The 1731-nt window shown below is 39.1% G+C and overlaps 1 protein-coding gene across 1 annotated transcript in view; it reads left to right on the top strand.

Moving 5' to 3' along the window:
- The window catches only part of LOC106878790 (cilia- and flagella-associated protein 54), a 77649-nt gene extending 76399 nt beyond the window's left edge, over nucleotides 1-1250 (top strand). The window contains exons 29-30 of the mRNA XM_052967654.1: nucleotides 928-1049; nucleotides 1155-1250. Coding sequence (XP_052823614.1) covers nucleotides 928-1049; nucleotides 1155-1250 — 218 coding nt within the window. The remainder of the gene's footprint in view (nucleotides 1-927; nucleotides 1050-1154) is intronic.
- The last annotated feature ends 481 nt before the right edge of the window (nucleotides 1251-1731 follow it).

The raw sequence follows: 1731 nt of genomic DNA, 5'->3' as shown, positions 1-1731 counted from the left end.
ACAACTCAGTGATATCAGGTTTTAGTTTTGCAATGAAAATTTTGATGCCTCATGAAATAGATTTAAAGTAATTTTCAAAAAACTTTACTTGTTATTAAATGTCTGTTTTTAAATGTTTGTTTTTATATTTATTTTGTTGTGTCTGGGGAGAGTGATATTGTCTTAATGCCTTATTATGTATCATACTCACCTGTTCAATTTCCACTCATTTATTCATCATCATCATCGTTTAATGTCCGCTTTCCATGCTAGCATAGGTTGGACGGTTTGACTGAGGACTGGCAAGCCAGAAGGCTGCACTAGGCTCCAATCTGATCTGGCAGAGTTTCTACAGCTGGATCCGAGAGTGTAGTGGGTGCTTTTACATGCCACTGCCCCGAGGGCCAGTCACATGGTACTGGCAACAGCCACGCTCAAAAAGGTGTTTTTTACATGCCACCTGCACAGGAGCCAGTCCAGCGGCACTGGCAATGACCTCGCTCGAATGATTTTCTAACGTGCTACCAGCACAAGTGCTAGAAGGCAACTCTGGTAACGAGTACGCTCTAATGGTGCTGTTTACGGGCCACTAGCATGGAAGCCAGATAGCTGCTCTGGCAATGAACACGCTCGACAGTGCTGTTAGTGCTCCACTGGCGCTGCTTTTGCTACCTTGTCAATAGAGGTTGACTTTGTCCACTATTACAGCTCCAATAACAGACAGTCAACATTCATTGACAAGGATGCAAAAGCAACGAAAATTTTAGAAGGAAAAATATAAATAATAAATGAGTGGAAATCAAACCAGTGAGTGTGCTAGATAATAAGGTATAAAGACAATATGACTCTCCTCAGACAACAAAATTTGTTTCAACACATGAATTCATATAAAGAATCTTGCAAACCAGATACAAAAACACAGTCTTATATTTATATTTTCCTAAATAGAAGAAAAACTTCCTCACTACACAAAGTATGTATCAGGTCATGCCAAACCTCACATTGACATAACTCCTGAAAGCACTTATGAATGTTTAGGTAAAATGTTCATTCACTTCAGAACAGCACTTGTGAGTATTATTCCATACTTTTTACTTCTACATTTGTGTTCAATCTGCATGAAATAACAGCCAAATATCTTACAAATACTATTCTATTTTTATTTTTAAAAAAAGGGTTGTGTGAGGGGAAAGGACATACCAAATAATTTTATCTGGGATACCCATATGAAAAGATGGAACGGCTATGATTGGAATGCCTTTGATCAGTAATAATTCAGATAAATTTATTATCATTGTTTCAACATTCACTTTTCCAGGCTCACATGGGTCAGCTAGAGATTTGTTGACATGACTTTCGTACAGCTGGGTACCTTTCCTGTGGTCAACCTTCACTTGTTCCCATGTATAGTACTATTTTCCCATACCCAGACATGTTTTTGTGGAAGATTAGGAATAAAATGCACTGCTTGCATGATGATGACATTCATTTACAATCATCACGCAATGTCAAGGCAAAGAGACAGTAATACACACACACACACACACGCACGCATGCATGCATGCATACACACATGTGCACAACAAGTTTCTATCAGTTTCTGCTGATGAACTCCACTTACAAGGTTTTGGTTGGCCCAGGACTATTATAGAAGACACTTGCCCAAGGTGCCATGCAGTGGAATTGATCTCAGAACCATGTGGCTGGGAAGCAAATGTCTTACCACACAGCCACATCTGAACATATATTGTT

Source organism: Octopus bimaculoides, chromosome 4 (assembly GCF_001194135.2).
Source record: "Octopus bimaculoides isolate UCB-OBI-ISO-001 chromosome 4, ASM119413v2, whole genome shotgun sequence".
In the NCBI taxonomy this organism is placed as follows: Eukaryota; Metazoa; Mollusca; class Cephalopoda; order Octopoda; family Octopodidae; genus Octopus; species Octopus bimaculoides.
The sequence above is the reverse complement of the archived record's forward strand: the minus strand, read 5'-3'. Positions and strand labels throughout refer to the sequence as shown.